Source organism: Syzygium oleosum, unplaced genomic scaffold (assembly GCF_021117445.2).
Source record: "Syzygium oleosum isolate NSW1041296 unplaced genomic scaffold, Sole_v2.1 Sole_v2.04, whole genome shotgun sequence".
NCBI lineage: Eukaryota > Viridiplantae > Streptophyta > Magnoliopsida > Myrtales > Myrtaceae > Syzygium > Syzygium oleosum.
The window spans coordinates 11,199,235-11,215,774 of NW_026607488.1; the positions used below are offsets into that span (position 1 = coordinate 11,199,235).

Below are 16,540 nucleotides of genomic sequence, written 5' to 3' on the forward strand. Positions count from 1 at the left end.
TTGACTTATGAAGCCGTTTGGTTCATCAAATTTATGGCTGTAGTGAAAAATAAGGGCAAAAGATCTATCCACACCACGAGTTCAATTTCATTTTCTTCAATTCCACATGAAGACTAAACAGTATAAGTATCTCTAGAAAATGAGCGTGTAGTGAGTAGTACAGATCTTTTTCCACTTGACATTGCATATCAGCGAAGAACTTGAGATGTCCTCCGATCAATGAAAAATGGGGCAATCCTTAACCTGAATGCCCGGAGCAGTAGGACAACTAGCGAGGGCAGTGATCATCCAATTCCAGGCCCCACCACCTCATTCCATTAATGTCCCTAATCTGCAATGTGAAATAGCAAAGAATGGCCATGAAGGCGACACCGGCATCAAGCCCAGAAGACAAAATGTAGTTGTGCCTTGCCCACCAACTTTTGTACCTCCTGTACACATATATGTTGAAGAAAACTCCGATGGTTATCCAACATACGTAGTTCACTGCCGTGGCTTGTAGCATGTTCCCCGCGCCACTTATTATGATAGGCATGTTGATGAGCCTTATCCATTTCTTCTCAGGAAACATTCGAGAGAGGATCCAGACCGGGACTGGAGCGAGAAGTCCGATGAGAAAGAAATAGTTCATCTTGACATATAGCCCTAGGCGGCCAAACATCCTGAGTGGTCCAACCACGCCCCAAATGATGGAGGCATTGCAAAATACATCGTACCCAGGGCACATCCACTGGCTTCCCACAGGCAATTTGGACAGATCGCACAAGTAATCCACAGATGTGAGGAGCCACCAGGCGTGCCAAAGTAGACTGAAGATGCAACTACCATTCCCACTAGCTTCATTCAGGAGAAATAAGTCAATGTTAGTTCCTACTATTGAATGTGTATAATTATCTGACAACAGTACTAAACATAAGATGAGACATGGTAATGGTAAATATTGACACTCGGAAGTTACCTGAACAATGAACATAGACTTTGGTGGAACTTTCATGTAATTGCCCAACTTAAAGTCTGAAAGAAAAGTTATCGCCTGCACCAGGCTTACATAACCATATGTCTTGAATACAACATTCGCCAGAGGCCTTCCAGGATACATGTAACCGATTATCAGCTCCGAGATGACATTCAATCCAGGTTGCTGATCATGAAAGGCGACGTCTCATCAATAGCAAGAGGAGATTTACATAGAAGATTGAAAGCGACTTATATTGACTATACCTGGTTTGTGGTGGCTGTGATTACTCCAATCGGCAACATAAAGAATAGAACTATACCAATTGCTAGCATGACTCCCCAGAACGGACGTTGAAGCTGTCTGCCAAATCCTTCACAAGCAACCATGGCGAGTCCGATCATTATCAGCGACAATGAATAGAACCGCCATTGTGGGACAGCATCATAGTTCTTCTTCATCAGTCTAGTATGCACGTCATCGAACTTATCTCGAAAAGTTGCCTTTGTTTATTGCCAAATAATCCTGTAAATGGAATGTTAGAATCCGCTTTTGAGATGATTCATTCTCACTGCTCCGCAAGTATGTGTGCCACCAATTTTGTAAGCCACATGGTTTTTATCAGTCAATTTCTAAAAGCTATTCTGTTTTATTGCAACAGTTTTGTAGAATTTGTTGATTTATTTTGCAGGTGAATGACAGAAAGAATAGAGGTAGTTCTCTATCCATCTAGTGATACTCAGTGACCAGTACAAAGAGTTAAAAGCATTCACCTGCCATGGAAGAGAGCTACATGAGATACAGTAGCTGCCAAGGTCGCAAAGCTCAATCCATAAACAAAAGCGAAGAAGACACTCAGGTGAACTTTACTGTAGTCATCATATCCTTGCTGATTGAATTCGAAGTTTGTCTCATTCAGAACTAATCCAATGTTGTATTCTCGTCCGTTCGAATCAAAAATGTGCGGTGAGATAATGGGGAACCGCTTGGCTTCGAAGGCGTTGGTCCAGTAGGCAATAGGGATTAACACGTAGACTGTGAGGAAGAAACCGACGATTATGTTTATAATTGCAAACCCTGGGTAGGCTAACAGAGATCCATTGAAGGCAGCAACGGTAGCCCAATCCAGGGCAAAGGAGCCAATACCGAGACCACTACGTCCGGAGCCGATTATTTGTGCTGTGACCGAGTCCTTCCATATCCAACAAACAAAGGATAAGGCAGTTATGGATGGAAACAAATAGTTTGGGACAACATAGTATGCGCAACTCGATACGAGGACTACAAGGAAGAACTGCAGCCTTGTCAATGCTCTTTTGGGCCTGACCTCCTCCTCATGCAGCGCCCTAAAAGTCCAACGAAAGTCGACTCTTGTCAACGAAAGAAGTAACTGCAGAGAAAGAAGAAAATAAAGCCGTCTTCTAGGCATACCTGAAGAGAGAGACCTGAACCAGGTTTGCTGGCCACCACATGTATGGTGAATCAACAAGGAATTTCCGGAAAATCCCCGCCCACCCATATCCAAGCATCTGCAATTTTTCGTACATTTTGTTCCATCATGGAAGGTCAATAATCACAGTAGCTTGTAGACAGAGCAACAAAACATCAACACTACTGATTGTCAAAGCCCAGGCCAAGAGTGATGACTAATGAATATACCTGTGTAGTTAGTGTCAGCAGCATGGCTGCTAGAGGATTAATATAACGGCGATAAAAGGTCATGACAATGGTGACGATGTTGATGGCGTACACGCCGCCCGAGCCCGCATTGGCGAATATGGTTATGAGGACATGTTCCTTCAAGTTGAAGGGCCCTAGATTCAATGAGAAAGACCATTTAGTCCCTGGGACGCGAAACACTTTCTTCGGTAGAACTGCCGCCATAAATTTTCCCAGGGGAAGTATGGCAATCTGAGCGGAAACTGACGTCAAGGAGAGCGAGTTTTGGCGGAAGCTGAAGAACTGATTTAAAAAAGACAGAGCTGCGCATGCGGTGATTCCCAGAAACCATGTTTAAAATGTCAAGCAGGGCAAGGTCGGCTCGTCCTTAATCGAAACAGTCAATCTCACTTCCTCGATTGGAGAATCATTTACTTCATCTGCAGATAATCCAATAGTGAATGATTGTTGAAAGCAACAAGGCAGTAGTTTATGGAAGTTGCAATGAAAGATGCGTTATATATTATTGCTCATGCCATTCATCAAATAGAACGAACGAACCCCATCACCTTTGAAACTGCTTGTTACAACCGGTTCTGAGACATTGTTTTGCTCGGTTATCAAAGGCCATTATGTTAACACCCACACTGACTCAGACGCATGGTCATGTTTCAACAGATGCAGAAACAAATAGTAAGCTGAGTTCTAAACAGGGCACTTTCTCCAAAATTTAAACTTCCAGGACTGACTCGGAGCGAAAGTTATACAATTAACCAAGTTAACAGTTGAATTGCACTTCTACATCCGGTGTTGCGGTTAAAGCTCACCGTGGTATTCATATACAGTTCACACACCTTTATTCAGCGGAGTGCAAAAGAAAAATCCAACAACATATTTTAACGCAAACATCATACAATCAAAACAGGTTGCTTTATCTCGAAACCCAATATCAAAAGTTCACTAAAGAAAGATTCATTCACCAGAATTTTCGAGGTTGTGACTATCAGGTTCAAGCTTCTCGGGCTGATAAGAGAGTGAAACTCCAGAGTCATCATACGGTTGCTCCATTCTTGATCTGTAAGAATTGGTATCGCTTTCTAAAGAAGAAGGGCTTAACACTCCGTAAAAATCAGAGTCTCTTATAGCATCTGCCGGCAGGAATCATATGGGTTAAGGTACGCTTAAGTTTGTCATCTTCGCGTGATATGTCAGGTGGAGTTAGGCTTTTATTTTCAGTCTTCCCGACTACACACAGCTGCTCATGATGGATCACTCTCAGGCTCAGAGTGCAGCCCAAGGAGAGAACGTTGGTGATCCTACTCTTTTGGGACCACTCTAAAATGGGATTTGAGAAGAATCTGCGGAGGTCTTTCTTTTGGAAGTCAACAAGTCACGTGAAGTTTAACGACAAGACCTATGTTGCACCGACACGTTCCGGAGGCGAGAAAATATTAGGCAGGACTCGCATTCCACCGTGGCAAAAAACGAGTATCCCAGCGTGCGACACGTGTCTCCGGGCCCCACCCGGTCAGACCTCCAATATTTTGAAAATATAGCGCCTCTCTCCTCTCATCTCTCACACTCGCGCGCCCCAACCCCCCTCTCTCCTCCCGGCTCAGAACTTGGCGCTCCCTCCGATTCTTCCGACGCCGGCGCCTCCGCCTCCGCCTCCGACGCCGACGCCGACGCCGACGCCGACGCTCCTCTACGCGCTCGCGCTCCCAACTTCTCTCTTCTCCCAGACGTGCCGCCTCCGACGCCTTTGCACTCTGAGAACTCGCGCTCCCTCCGACACCGCCTCCGACGCCCACGCCGACGCCTCCGCCGACCCCTCTGCCCCCAACCCTTGCCGACGCCTTCGCCCAACCCTTGCCGATGCCTCCGCGTCGGCCATGCCCTAGCCCTAGCCTCTGCCTCGACGCTCTGCATCCGCAGGCCCCGAAGAAGCGACGGTGGAAGGCGAAGCCGTAGCCAAAGGAGGAGCTCCACCACCACCAGCTGCAGCCGGCGGCGGCGGCGGCCAAGTCTTCGTCGTCGTCGTCGGCGATGGCCAGGGAGAAGAGGTCGCAGCAGCAGCACGCGATCGACGAGAAGTACGCCCGGCGGAAGTCCCTCGTCCAAGTCCTCTACGACTGGCTGGCCAACCACAACCTCCTCTGGCGTTCTCTCTCTTGCCGGTACTTCAAAGGCCTCCTATTTCTCTGTTCGCTGTTTTGCACAAGCTTAATTTCTCTTTATATCAATATTAGTTGGTGAATGTAAGTGGAGTCGCACAAGGTTCTCTCGGATGAGTTTGCAATAGCTGGTGCTGTGCGTGAGTTTGGTGGGCTGGAAGTTATTTTGGACATGATCCAGGTGAAAAAATTTTTGCAACAGCGAGTCCTCTGCTTACCGAAGATGTCCTCTGCTTACCGAAGATGTCCTTGTGCGGGGATCTGTGAAGTGTAGATATGTGCCTACGGATTTGCATTTTTTAGCAAAATGAAAAATTTCCCTTTTGTGGATATGTACAGAGTGTTTTTAGATTCTCTGGACATCTGCTGATAATAGTGTGCATTCTGATTTTGTATTCTGCTATTCTATTCATTTCATATTCCAGAACTTGGCTTTGGACATTGAAACATTAGTTTTTTGTTAGCTTACGAAAATAGTGTAGGAAATAGAGTATGGCTGTGGGGAATTTTATGCTTACTTGTGTATTCATATCACTAGAGGACTATGAGGTACTCCATTTGGTCATCTAAAGTTTCAATTGAATGGTTCTTTGAACCAAAAAATTTGACTTAAGAAAGGAAAGAGCTTCTTGTGCTACAGTTGTTAGCCAAGATCGTTCTGAATGTAGATTTGGCTAAGTTGGCATTCCACATTCTTAAATCCTGCAAAAAGGGTCTCTAGAATCAAATTTTCAGCTAAGCAAGGAGAAGCCAGCTTTGCTAGCGATGGTGGGGGATCTTTTTTGCATGGATATGGCTTTACATGCAACAGGAGAATTGTTAACTCCTATAATTGGTGAAAGAAATTCCTTTGAAACTTTTCTTTCTATTTATTGTTTTTGCGAATTGATACTTGCAGATCTTGTTAACTTAGAATATTTGATATCCTAAAGTTGGAATGTGAGTGTCCTGGGATTATATCAGTCTTTTGTGGCATGCCTACCTTTATTTTTATATACAATCCTGCGGAGTCCATCCTTCATTGTTAACCTCCTAGGATTTGGCATGTTCTCCGAACTGTCCGTCCATGATTTTGTTGAACCTTTAGTTGTGACCCTTTACATTGACAGGATGTTTGCAGCGGGAAATTGTGCTTTCCATGCACGAGATACTTGCGTTGAAGAGAAACACGGTTGCTCGTTCTATGCCGGTTCAAGGTCCTTTCTTAGCTACTGATGCCAGCTCTGAATCTGCCACCACATCGCTGAACTACAGATCTGGCAATGAAGCAGTTCAGAAATCGAATGAAATGACCGTGGATAGCTCAATTTCTATCAAGCGACGAAGTAAAGTTCCTTCTCACACCAGCACTGCCCAAAAGACTGATGGCAGCCCTGGATCACAGCCTATTGTGATCCGGAAGCCAACAGAAAAGGCTCCATTCTCTGGGAAACACATTCCTCAGAGGCCACCAGTTGCATCTTGAAATATTCTGAATGATGGAGAAGTGAGGTCGAGGTATAAGAAGGTATAATTTCGCCTTTGTTTGTCTCACTTCAACTGCATGTTTCCGTAGCGAGGACCTGGTTTTTCATTTCTCTCTACGCATTCTGACTCAGCATCCAGAGACTTTCGAGAAAGAGCTGGTAATGACTTCTGATCAAGCCGACTTGAAGAATAAGATGTTACCTAAAGGTTATGCATATGTACCATCAAACAGCATCCCAAAGGATAAGTGGATAAGCCAGGATGGTTCGAGCGAGCCATTGGAAGATGGTGGCTAGTCAAAGAACAGTCTCCTTCTGGTTTGCGAGTCGCTTGCTGAAGGCTTCTTGGTGTCTGTCACGGGTAAACGAAGCTTGTGCGGCAGAAGTTATTGCCTTTGGGTGATCATGAAAAAGGAAATCAAGGCATTAACGGTGAGATCATGCCCAGCCTGGTCAGGGATCATTGCACTTACACCCTGAAGGGAGCCAACGGTTTGCTTGGTTTTGACCGTGAAATTTTGGCACCATTGCTGTACATTCATTGAGAAGAGTTCAGAGTGTACAGGAGGTCAGGGTTTATTCAATTCTTCTTGTCGATTCACATTGCTCGCCTGGGGTATGATGGGTGGTTGGTGGGCGTAACAAAAGCTATAGAGGCTTATCGCCATCCACTGCTGCTTGTACTTGAATGCCCAAAATTAACACAGATAGAATCCTTTAGTGTGCATGTAAAGTTTAGTGCATGTACATAGTTACAGTATCAATATTCAGCAGTTGTGCCAAAGTCAATTTGCTGGAATGCTCCTTGCAGTACTTTACAATGTGCGCTGGCTTTTTGTGGGATTTGGATGTTGATGTTCGGAATTGTGCTCATTCATTTTCTCTTGTTGGCTGAAAGATACGTGAGTCACTACATTGGTAACGGAACGAGTTTTTCTGTTCAAGCGGTAAGCTTTTATTCAGCCAGATCAAACAATTTGGTCGACAAGTGAACGATTGTTTTGATTGAGCGTTGCACCTTTTTGTCATGCGAAGCGAACTCTGAGGCACTCAAGTAGAGTTTTTCCGACCAAAAAAAAGAAAGTAGGGTTCATAATTGGCCATCAATCAAGAAAATGGGGTTAATTGAGTGACTTCTCTCCTCACCAAATTAGACTGTAAGCATTTTCAGATGTTCCGGACAGGCCAGGAATAGGGTAATATACATTCTCATGAGAAGGGATCATTTGAGCGTATCGAAATACATATTATATTTACTTATGAATCCTTACATTGTTTCATTCCATTTAGGACTACAAATAAGCATAATTAGACTCGCTTTTTAAATATCTCTCATTATTTGGGACCTTATTCAACTCTTTTAGCTTCTATTGAATTGAGAAATGGGTTTGATCGTTCATATAGAAAATTTTCAAATGTCCACAACATTTCTATGGTTACGAGGTTTTCCGTCTTTCGTTCCTTTCACTTGGCAAGTTTGTGTTGGAATTTGGTGGCTTTTCCTCCATCCATATAAATAATTAGCCGAGCAAATCAATATAGAGTATCAAGCTTCATATTTGTGGGTTCCAATTTCTTCCGAAACATCGTGTCCATTTTGGGGACAAAAACCATCTACCCCGCATCGATTGACAAACTGATGTTCTTCCCCTCCCCCTTGCCTACCTTGTTATTAAGCATTACCCCACTCATGTGCTTCTGCCAAATTAGAATAAGCATACCAGACACATGATTTTCCTAGTTACGTTCTGGTTGCGCCCAGAAAAAGAAATATAGTTCCATGGTATGTTCAAGATCTATGATCAAAATTGCATATATTCAGGGTATACTAGTGACAAATCAATTCAATACGCATTTAATGAAACAAGCAAAACATACTGGACACCAGCCATTTACACTTCTCTAGGATCCCTCCCTCCCTCTCTCTCTCTCTCTTCCTATGAATTCTAATTTTCTCCTCCTATCAAACAGTGACCGGCTGCATATGATGCCTTCGATGGTGAATCTGTTGAAGCTCCAGGCTCTTCAAAGCATTTTCCCCTCCATCAACCATTAAAGTAATTTCCAAGATAATGCCAATAACCTCCTGATTCGCTGATCCATCAAGCAAATCTTTCCTGAGTGAAGAAATCCTAGATGAAGCTGCTGCAGCAGCAGTAGCAGCAGCAAGAACAGCCTGGGCTTCCTTGTGCTTCCGCTCCTTCCTACCCAGCTTCTTTGCCACTCGGAGCTCACAAAGATATTTGTTGACAAGCACGGCATCCCATACTTGACCATGAGCTGAATCAATCTCTTGTGGCAGATCCTTTCTAATCTTATTAATCAAATTATCTGCATGTACATTCCAGAAAGGAAACAATTAGTCAATGTCACAGTTCCATAATCGATAAAGATACATCATATGAAAGAAAAAACAAAGTTCATACTCAAACCAAGCAATGAATCAGATAAAGGAGAAGAAAAACAAACCACTATATCGTTTTCTATCAATTGCATTGCCAAGCAATCTACGTTGAAAATAGAGTATCTCTCCTTCCACTTCATCATTTGGGGACATCTCTAGCACTCTTGATCGCCCAGCATTGACCAAACTTTCTGAATCTTCTCCAGCTGATTTACAATTTACCGTGTTGCAAATAATCTGCCCATTTTGGTGATCGCAGCAAACACTGGCACCACAAGAGGAACCAACACGAGCGGTTTCTCCTCCTTTTAAACCTGCAAAGTCAAATATCTGTAAGACCTGAAAAAAAATGCTAGCAAATAACTGAAAAGGCTTTACCGTCATTCTCATCCATAACATTCCATAGAAGTCCTCTGCCCTGCATGTACAGCAAACTCTTTTGGATATACGGATGCATGTAGAAACTTCGTAGTGCTTCTGATTTTCTGTAGTCATATTTGACTTAGAGACTGATTTTATGCAACCATAGTATCAAAAAATTTCAGGAAAACCAGGACAAAAAATTTCAGAACGATCTTGGCTAACAACTGTAGCACAAGAAGCTCTTTCCTTTCTTAAGTCAAATTTTTTGGTTCAAAGAACCATTCAATTGAAACTTTAGATGACCAAATGGAGTACCTCATAGTCCTCTAGTGATATGAATACACAAGTAAGCATAAAATTCCCCACAGCCATACTCTATTTCCTACACTATTTTCGTAAGCTAACAAAAAACTAATGTTTCAATGTCCAAAGCCAAGTTCTGGAATATGAAATGAATAGAATAGCAGAATACAAAATCAGAATGCACACTATTATCAGCAGATGTCCAGAGAATCTAAAAACACTCTGTACATATCCACAAAAGGGAAATTTTTCATTTTGCTAAAAAATGCAAATCCGTAGGCACATATCTACACTTCACAGATCCCCGCACAAGGACATCTTCGGTAAGCAGAGGACATCTTCGGTAAGCAGAGGACTCGCTGTTGCAAAAAATTTTTCACCTGGATCATGTCCAAAATAACTTCCAGCCCACCAAACTCACGCACAGCACCAGCTATTGCAAACTCATCCGAGAGAACCTTGTGCGACTCCACTTACATTCACCAACTAATATTGATATAAAGAGAAATTAAGCTTGTGCAAAACAGCGAACAGAGAAATAGGAGGCCTTTGAAGTACCGGCAAGAGAGAGAACGCCAGAGGAGGTTGTGGTTGGCCAGCCAGTCGTAGAGGACTTGGACGAGGGACTTCCGCCGGGCGTACTTCTCGTCGATCGCGTGCTGCTGCTGCGACCTCTTCTCCCTGGCCATCGCCGACGACGACGACGAAGACTTGGCCGCCGCCGCCGCCGGCTGCAGCTGGTGGTGGTGGAGCTCCTCCTTTGGCTACGGCTTCGCCTTCCACCGTCGCTTCTTCGGGGCCTGCGGATGCAGAGCGTCGAGGCAGAGGCTAGGGCTAGGGCATGGCCGACGCGGAGGCATCGGCAAGGGTTGGGCGAAGGCGTCGGCAAGGGTTGGGGGCAGAGGGGTCGGCGGAGGCGTCGGCGTGGGCGTCGGAGGCGGTGTCGGAGGGAGCGCGAGTTCTCAGAGTGCAAAGGCGTCGGAGGCGGCACGTCTGGGAGAAGAGAGAAGTTGGGAGCGCGAGCGCGTAGAGGAGCGTCGGCGTCGGCGTCGGCGTCGGCGTCGGCGTCGGAGGCGGAGGCGGAGGCGCCGGCGTCGGAAGAATCGGAGGGAGCGCCAAGTTCTGAGCCGCGAGGAGAGAGGGGGGTTGGGGCGCGCGAGTGTGAGAGATGAGAGGAGAGAGGCGCTATATTTTCAAAATATTGGAGGTCTGACCGGGTGGGGCCCGGAGACACGTGTCGCACGCTGGGATACTCGTTTTTTGCCACGGTGGAATGCGAGTCCTGCCTAATATTTTCTCGACGGAGGCGCATGACACGCGGCGGACACGCTCGTCCACGCGGTCAACGCGTGTCGGAGATCCGACACGTGATCAACGCGCCAGACACGCCGGCGACACGCGAGTCCGGAGCAAAAGGGAGAAAGAAGAAAGAAAAGCCCCCCTCCTCAGATCTGTCGCTCGCCAGAGCAATGAACAAGGACACATACCGCATAATCCCGATCCCTTTCGACAGCGAGTACCCATTGATCTGGAAGTGGGGAACGGGGAGGTGGGGGATCCGGGAATCGGTCCGGATTGGGGGGGGAGAATTTGCCCCGGGGAGGGAGGATCCGGAAATCTAGGTCGGGAAGGGTTTTGAGAACTCACCGACGACCCCCCCCGATCCTCCCGAGCCAATCGTCTTGGATAAGCGAGCTGAGAGAATCGGAGTTTCTGCGGCGGCCAGAGCTGCCGGAGATCTGATCGGAGAAGTGATAGAGAGCGAGATAGAGTCAAGAGAGGAGAATCTAGGGAAAGAAAAGCAAAAGCCCAGACGACGACGATAGTTTCTTAAAAGCTTTTTAAAATTGATGGAGAAAGGGAGGAGGAATGATAAAAAAACTGAACGGGCAGAAAATAAAAAATGGTGGGATTGAGGAGGAAATTTGCGATTTCTTTGTCTGATTGCGAGAGGGTGAGAGAGGGGAAAGAAAAGGTAATCTTTTGGGGGGCACGTGGGCAGTAGGGGAGCCCTTACAGTACAGTACGACAGGGAGTAAAAAAACACGAAAATGGGTATTCCAAGAGAAAATGAAAATATTTAGACTTGAAAATGAACCGGAGAATATTTTGTGTCATTCGATAGGGAAAAGATGATTTGATTTTACTTTGCACTACTTTTAATGTACATACCCCCCGATCCGACCGAGATCACCTGGTCTGTTTGATTGATTCATTTTGCATAGGCTAGATGAATTCATTTTTCATTCTCAAGACGTTTCGTTCGAAGCCCATCGGTCGGTTGTCGCCGCAGGCAATTCACCTTTTGCTAGATTGAACTGAGTATCTTCTGTTTTAGACGTATGAGAATGAAAACAGAGGCCAAGAAATCTAGTTCCTGCTAGCTTGAAAACCGTACATGTCGGAGTTTTACACCCCTGATTGCTACTCCTCTGCGATAGTTCCATGTTGAACCGGTTTTGATTTCCACTAATTGACCGCTGAGATGTCTGAACCGCATTCATTACTAATGAACATACCCCCAGATCCGACCGAGATCACCTCGTCTGTTTGATTGATTCATCTTGCATAGGCTAGATGAATTCGTTTGTCAGTCACTTTACAGTTGATTTCCGAGAATCTCGATTTCAACATGCATCACGTGTTTGCATGTGTTAAGCTAGGTTCTCTGGAATTATCGGATAATGTCGACATGCTGATTCGCGAAAGCTTGATGGTTATCGCTGGAGAATTCATTAGGTACATTCTGGAATGAAGAATTATATCAGTCTTGTGTGAGAGTCAATGAGATATCTCCCACAGATTGTCTTTGCTGAATGTGTCTTCCCTGTGTAAGTGTGTCATTTAAGTGAATGCATTTTCAGTATATGCAAATACATGCGTTCTGGGTGTGTATGTCTTCTATTTGTATGCCCATGACGCTTACTTCCGAATACACGGGGTTCTACGATGTGAATATATGAGTTCGGGCAGTGCAGATATGAGTGAATGGATGAAGAATGATGAGTGAGTTGAGCAAGAATGGAAGAAAGTGTAACGAAGGTTTTGAAGAGATGGGAGCTTCCTGAACTTGAGGGTGAAAAGGGTTCTGGGTCAAAGGGATTAAGGGACTAATGAGAAGCACTAAGAAAGAATTGGACTGACAAGTATCGCAGGAGAAAGAAAAATAATTTAAAAAAACGAATATTAATAAAAGAAGTAGAGTTCCCAATTGGATAGTAAGGTCTTAGTAATGAGCTTCAGTAATAGGCTTAATCGAGTTTTCATATAGTTTAGGATGTTGTCTTTTTCTTGGTTTTTAGGGTAATTTGATCTCCTGGATAGTTCTTCTTGAGGTTAAAAATAAAATAAAAGCAAAAGGATAGAAATAATAAAAACAAAGAAAATAGAGTGATATTAAAAATATATAATAAAAAAATTGGTTAGCGTTTATGTTAGATGTACCTTTAGGGAATAGTTCATCTTTAGCATTTCATATCATTAGTGAAGATCTTTTAGCCGGAGATTTCTGTTAGTCAAAATTAAACATCGATTTCAATTTTAGGGACTTAGCTCACGGGATTCATGTCCCGGGGCTTAATAATGAGGCGGTCTATATTCTTTGCCAAACTTGTCATGGGGATTATGTCTTGGGATTCATAATAATATACTTTATCCGACATCGCATCAGCTTATTTTCCACACTTTTATATTTTACTTACCTTTTATTACCGCCTTTGATTTGTTGGTTTCGATTCTTTTATGTTGTTTCCCTTGATTGTGATTCGATTATGTCATTTCGCCTGGTTGGGTACTTAGGTCACCCACTAAGATCATAATATACATAAAAATATTGCATGGATATTTAGTGGATAAGAACTTTCAATACTCATAATTGGATAAAGGACTGCATGTGACACTTATTTGATAATCAATCAAATTAAGGTACCGAGAGCGCACTATATAACTAGTGTAACCAAGTCATCGGATTTAAAGCAAATATATCTCTGCGAATCAATGTTCCATACAATGAATCAATTTTTTGTAACTTAATTTTGTTGCAAAAAATAAATAAATTAGGTTATATCTTAGTCATTGCACTTTTTTTTTCTAGCTTTATTACTGATAAAAATGATAGATCTATCACCAATGGTCGTTTATTTGATGTATAGGAAATGAAAAAAAGAAAAGAAAAAAAGAATACTTATTTTGAAAAACATCATTAAATTTATTCTCTTTTTTAGCCAAGCAAATTAATTTCAGATAAAGACCATCGCATTTATTATTTCTCAACATGCAGGTTAAGTCAAGGGATCCTCAACGTGTTCTCACTCCTCGGAACGGCAATGGCAGGGCGGACCTCTCATTGGATCGGCTGCCCCTACACAATTGTGTTGGCGGGGGCCATCTTCTTCATCGACTCTGCTGACAATTACTTGTATTGTCCGGCATCAAGTGCAATTTTGGATGAAGAGGAGCTTCTATGCTTCCAAAGTCACTGGATTAAAGGTGAACATGTCATAGTTTGAGTATATCTCTTTTTTCTTTTCACGCATTTAAGATCATCTTTTATCATACCTAGAATGTTTTGTTTATGACACTCGATTGAACTTTCAGGTGGCCATTGAATGGGAAGCTAGCACTGATGGGAGCATCAATTGCGCTCCAAGTGAGATGAGTGGATGTGGCAATCATAAATTAGAGCTTCAGCGCATACATGATAAAGATTGGATAAGCAGGCTTGAGTTGCGAGCAAGAAACTTGCTGGAAATTGGCAAAATTGAACATACCACTCAGAAGCATAATTGCTCTGAAATTGGGGATAAGATGCTACAGAAATCCGCATCCAGAGAAGATACACTGACAATTACTTGTATTGTTCAGAATCAAGGGCGATTTTGGATGAAGAGGAGCTTCTATGTTTCTGAAGTCAATGGAATAAAGGTGAACCTATCATAGTTCGAAATGTTCTAGAGCGGACCCCTAATTTGAGCTGGGAATCCATGGTAATTAGGCGTGCATTATGTGAAAATATGGATTCAGTATCTGGTTCAAAATTTTCCGAAGTTAGAGCCATTGATTGCTTAGCTGGTTGCGAAGTAAATTTCATTAACCTACCTTTAGTTTTTCAAATAACATGTAAAGACATAATACTACTTGTCAATGTGCTGAGGATTCTTATAATTGTAAGAGATATTTGGAGACATTGTGTTTTGGAAAATTTAGTAAGTATAGTCCATTTTTTTATTTGAGTTAATATCACAAAAAATTTCAAATTGGTATACCCGCGACAAATTTACCCCAAACTAATTTTTTTATCACCAAAAATCCTAAATTGGTACACTTATGACAAATTTACTCCAACTAATTTTTTGACCATAAAAAACTCAAAACTGGTACACCTATGACAAATTTACCCCCCGTTAGTTTCCGTTAACTTGGATTAACATTACGAAAAATCACAAACCGGTACACATGTGATAAACAGAGGGTAAAACCCCAAACTGGTACACCCGATAACTGTCACGTACCATTCAACTTAACATTTTGACGGTAAAATTTAACGAAAATCGATGAAGAGTAAATTTATCATAGATGTACCAGTTTGGGGTTTTTCGTAATCAAAAAATTAATTTATGTTAAATTTGTCACATGTGTATCAGTTTATGATTTTTTGTGGTATTAACCTTTTTTATTTAAAACATTTTATAGTAATTTAAAATTATGAGAATTGATGACAAGCATTGTGGAAGTATCATATTAAAAAACTCTATTCCTTTTATCTCTGGAAAATTAGGAATTTCTAGGAATTTCCAAAACATAAGATTCCCTAGAATTGTGTGCACGACTAACTTTCAGAGTCTACATGCTTTCCTTTGTTTACCAAGTGAGGCATAATGATCTTGTTACGGGATAAATTAAAGTTTGAAAAGCGAACATGAAGAATGCACATTCAAGATGAAAAAGACAAAATATTAATGAGAAATAAAAACATGAAAAAGATGCTACAAAATTAGGAAGAAAAAAAGAAAAGAAAATGAGTCAATACCTCATGGAAGGAGGCGAGGAAGCCGTGAGAGAAGCAAGGAAGACCTCGGCGATATAGACTTTGAACAAGAGGACGTAGCCGACACCGACACTGGCGAAGCGGCCTAACAAGAAGGAGACATAGTTGGGGGCAAACCCCATGAGGAGGGGCCCGGTGAAGAAGATGGCCCCCGCAAACACGATCATGTTGCGGCGGCCGATCCAGTTGGAGGTTCGCCTTGCCATCGCCGACCCGAGGAGCGAGAACATGTTGACAATCCCGTCAGGACTTAACCCGCACGTATCTTATCTTCAAGTCCTTCTTTATGTAAAGTACTGCTCCGCTTATCAATCCTATGTCTGCCCAAATTCAAAAAAATAAAAAGAAAATCTTATTTGTCATCAGAATGTATCCACATAAATCGTAGCTATATACAAGAAATTGAAAAAAAAAAGGGCTTAATATCACGAAAAATCTCAAACTTGTACACTCGTGACAAATTTACCACAAACCATCAAAAACCCAAAACTGGTGCGTCTGTGATAATTTTAACTCGAACTAATTTTTTCACTATCAAAAATCCCAAACTGGTACATCTGTGACAATTTTACACCAAACTTAATCCCAAACTGGTACACCTGTGACAAATTTACCCTCCATTAGTTTCCGTTAAATTTTGCTATCAAATTGCTATGTTTGATGACATGTGGTAATTGAGGGTAAATTTATCATGGGTTAATACCACGAAAAATCCTAAACTGGTACATTTGTAACAATTTTACTCCAAACTATTTTTTTGACCATAAAAAACCCCAAACTGGTACATTTGTGACAAATCTACCCCAAACTATTTTTTTGACCACCAAAAATCCCAAACTGGTATGCATGTGACAATTTTACCCCGAACTAATTTTTTAATACTATTTTTTATTTTTTCGAATTTTTTTATTAAATTTTTTTATTTTTTCTTTACTTTTTTTTTCCTTTCTCTTCAACCTCTGGCCGGTCCGGTCCGGCGACCGGCCAGAGGCGGAAGCCGGCGAGGTCGGCCCCGCTGGCCGTTGGCGAGGCTCGACCTCGCCCAACGCCGGCGAGGTTGAGCCTCGCCAGCGGCCGGCGGGACCGGGCCCTCGCCAGATCTGGTAAAATTGTTACATGTATACCAGTTTGGGGTTTTTTGTGGTCAAAAAAATAGTTCGGGGTAGATTT

General features: G+C 42.8%; 3 protein-coding genes and 1 pseudogene across 3 annotated transcripts; 2 read left to right on the forward strand and 2 right to left on the reverse strand.

The window, feature by feature from the left end:
• LOC115663028 (oligopeptide transporter 1-like) lies at nt 1-4,005 on the reverse strand (annotated as a pseudogene).
• LOC115663029 (uncharacterized) lies at nt 3,955-7,038 on the forward strand. The gene is made up of 4 exons (XM_030585084.2): nt 3,955-3,980; nt 4,055-4,791; nt 5,898-6,295; nt 6,387-7,038. Exons 1-3 carry the CDS (start codon nt 3,955-3,957, stop codon nt 6,251-6,253), a joined length of 1,119 nt encoding a protein of 372 aa, XP_030440944.2. The 3' UTR covers nt 6,254-6,295; nt 6,387-7,038.
• A 1,179-nt stretch (nt 7,039-8,217) lies between these two features.
• On the reverse strand, nt 8,218-10,494 carry LOC115663030 (uncharacterized). The gene is made up of 5 exons (XM_056310397.1): nt 9,883-10,494; nt 9,705-9,810; nt 9,037-9,076; nt 8,724-8,972; nt 8,218-8,585 (listed from the first exon to the last, which is right to left on the reverse strand). The coding sequence occupies exons 2-5, from the start codon at nt 9,711-9,713 to the stop codon at nt 8,218-8,220; spliced, it is 666 nt and encodes a 221-aa protein (XP_056166372.1). The 5' UTR covers nt 9,714-9,810; nt 9,883-10,494.
• Nucleotides 10,495-13,614: 3,120 nt separating this feature from the next.
• LOC130138059 (lysine-specific demethylase JMJ26-like) lies at nt 13,615-14,412 on the forward strand. Its single transcript, XM_056310990.1, has 2 exons — nt 13,615-13,812; nt 13,921-14,412. The coding sequence occupies exons 1-2, from the start codon at nt 13,771-13,773 to the stop codon at nt 14,260-14,262; spliced, it is 384 nt and encodes a 127-aa protein (XP_056166965.1). The 5' UTR covers nt 13,615-13,770; the 3' UTR covers nt 14,263-14,412.
• The last annotated feature ends 2,128 nt before the right edge of the window (nt 14,413-16,540 follow it).